Source organism: Polistes dominula, unplaced genomic scaffold (genome assembly GCF_049000335.1).
Source record: "Polistes dominula isolate Pdom_NZ unplaced genomic scaffold, Pdom_raw_medaka contig_79, whole genome shotgun sequence".
NCBI classification, from domain to species: Eukaryota; Metazoa; Arthropoda; class Insecta; order Hymenoptera; family Vespidae; genus Polistes; species Polistes dominula.
This window is the reverse complement of record NW_028300916.1, coordinates 973,266-975,517: the sequence shown is the minus strand read 5'-3', so window position 1 is coordinate 975,517 and position 2,252 is coordinate 973,266. Positions and strand designations below refer to the sequence as shown.

The 2,252-nt window shown below is 32.6% G+C and overlaps 1 protein-coding gene across 1 annotated transcript; it reads left to right on the top strand.

The window, feature by feature from the left end:
- Positions 1-1,103: 1,103 nt before the first annotated feature.
- Positions 1,104-1,705, top strand: LOC107074251 (uncharacterized). Its single transcript, XM_015335501.2, has 3 exons — positions 1,104-1,197; positions 1,269-1,450; positions 1,520-1,705. The coding sequence occupies exons 1-3, from the start codon at positions 1,104-1,106 to the stop codon at positions 1,703-1,705; spliced, it is 462 nt and encodes a 153-aa protein (XP_015190987.2).
- Positions 1,706-2,252: the final 547 nt, after the last annotated feature.

Below are 2,252 nucleotides of genomic sequence, written 5' to 3'. Positions count from 1 at the left end.
AACAATGTCGTTTTAACAGAAACATAAGTCTCCTAGATTCATTTTCATTTTATTATTTCATCTTTAATTTATCTTTTTTTTTCCTAATTTATTTTCTTAATGATTATTCGAAAAATATTACAGTATTTAAGGTGAAGGCATCAGTCAATACAAAAAAAATACTAAAATTACAACTTTATAATGATATATAAATACTTTTTATTAGATTTAGTATTACCATAGCATGCATGTGTAATGTTCGGAAAGTCATATAAATAACAGTTAATAGAAGTATTATGACAGAAGACGTCATCACGTTAGTCTGAAGGTGAATTTCGAAGAGGACGGTACTCCGATCATTTAATTCGAGCTTTTAGACATCAATACACATTCCTATCGATTAATTAACAATTATTTTAATATACTAAAACATTCTTTTTATATTACAACACTATTTAATCCTCGTAATCATCACTGAACATGTGTGATAAAATAATTACAATAGAATGCAAAAAATACTAAAATTACAACGTTATAATGTTAAATACTCTTTATTAGAATTATTATTACCGTTGCACACATGCGCGCAATGTTCGGAAAGTCATATAGACAAGATGCAATAAAAGAGTTTTGATAGATGACAACTGATCGACTACTGGTCCCTTCACCTTATTCCACTCGTGAATGTTGACGGTTGTATCGATGAAAAACGCATAACATTTCTTCGTTAGAAACTTCTAACGGAAGTAAAGGCCACTTCCTTCGACTGAATGTTCCGACACACCTGTTCCTACGATCGTGTAGTACTATCGCGGTGAAAGGTTTCACCGAGTACTCGACGAGTTCGTTTCACCAGTCATTCGCATTGTCGTTGAGATTTAATTTCCTGATGAGTTGAGCACTATCTACTCTTTATCAACTAAGATTAGATTGAGAACACGCTATGTTGTTACATAATTGCAATAAACAAACGAAGTCCTTTTATCGATAGGTATCAGATTAAATTAACTTCACGAGCCTTATACGTCCCTATTGGATTGAATTTAAAAAATTAGATTGCATCCAAATTTTTTCTAAATTTCGATATTAAATTGTTTCAACTAATTAAAAGAAATATTTCTACAATGACGCACGAATTACAAGAATCACTTCTTTACGATTGGAATTATAACCTGTTTTTTGTCAAAACTATGTTACCAAATCTTAGAAATATACAAGGTAAAAGTTGAAATAATTTAACTTATTTTCAATAACGTTTTCTATTGATGAAAATATTTCTATAATTATAGACAGACAAACCGTTGTGAGATGGTTAAGATTTTTAAAAAATTGTACAAAGTCAATCGATGAAATGAAATTACGAAACAAATTTATGTACTTTCTCGTTCTGAACGTTCAAGATGGTGAATTGAAAACACCTTTTAACAAGCCACCACCCAATCAACCGTTATTAACAATGACGAATTTGCTGGTAAATGAAAAAATGATCTTACATTTTATAAAATAAGTAATTTTATTGAATAAAGATTAATTATTGCAGTCTGTAGATGCTGACGAGAGGATGCAAAAAGTTGGTAAAATTACAAAACTCAAAAATATGATCGGTCAAGGAAGAAGATCAGAATTGTTACGCCGTTCACCGGACGGTGGGGATTTTCTTTTATCTCAGCCAATACCTGATGTAGGTGCTTTTTGTTACATAGCCGTTTTATCAAAAAAGAAATGAAATCTATTTAAAACATCAATTCTTATCTGTTTTTTTTTTTTTTTCATGAGTCACGCTACACTTCGTTACTCGTCAAGAAATGTAATATTTTCTAAATGTATTTAATATTAATTTACCATATACTTTATAATATATTGTTCGATGGTATAGTGTTTTCTTTCTCGTACGATTGAAGTGAGAGAAGTTTCAAATACCGATATACTTGATTCGCGATAGGTACTTTCGTCACGGTTTAGGAAAAAAAAACTTGGTGGGAGTAGCCCGAAGCGAAAACGACGAAGTAAAAAAAGAGGGAGATGATGCTCGTGCCTTTGGGAGGGTGGAATTTTTCGAGACGCTTGCAATTATAACCACCGCGGGTAATAAAGAACGGTTGCTAACTCATTGCTACGATCGACTACCGAGTATCCCGTTAAGGACCTTTTAGTCACGGTTCGCCATATATCCAAAAGGAGCTTCTCCAAGGGTTTTCGGCATAACTTATGAATTCATGTTAGGTCCTCTGTGTCGTCCTCTCCGCCGTCGATCAAGCCTTGCTGCAGCTCGA

Coding starts and splice junctions, on each gene's coding strand:
- LOC107074251 (XM_015335501.2), top strand. CDS start 1,104: ATGACGCACGAATTACAAGAATCACTTCTTTACGATTGGAATTATAAC. Junction 1,198..1,268: donor AAATCTTAGAAATATACAAG/GTAAAAGTTGAA, acceptor CTATAATTATAG/ACAGACAAACCGTTGTGAGA. Junction 1,451..1,519: donor TAACAATGACGAATTTGCTG/GTAAATGAAAAA, acceptor TAATTATTGCAG/TCTGTAGATGCTGACGAGAG.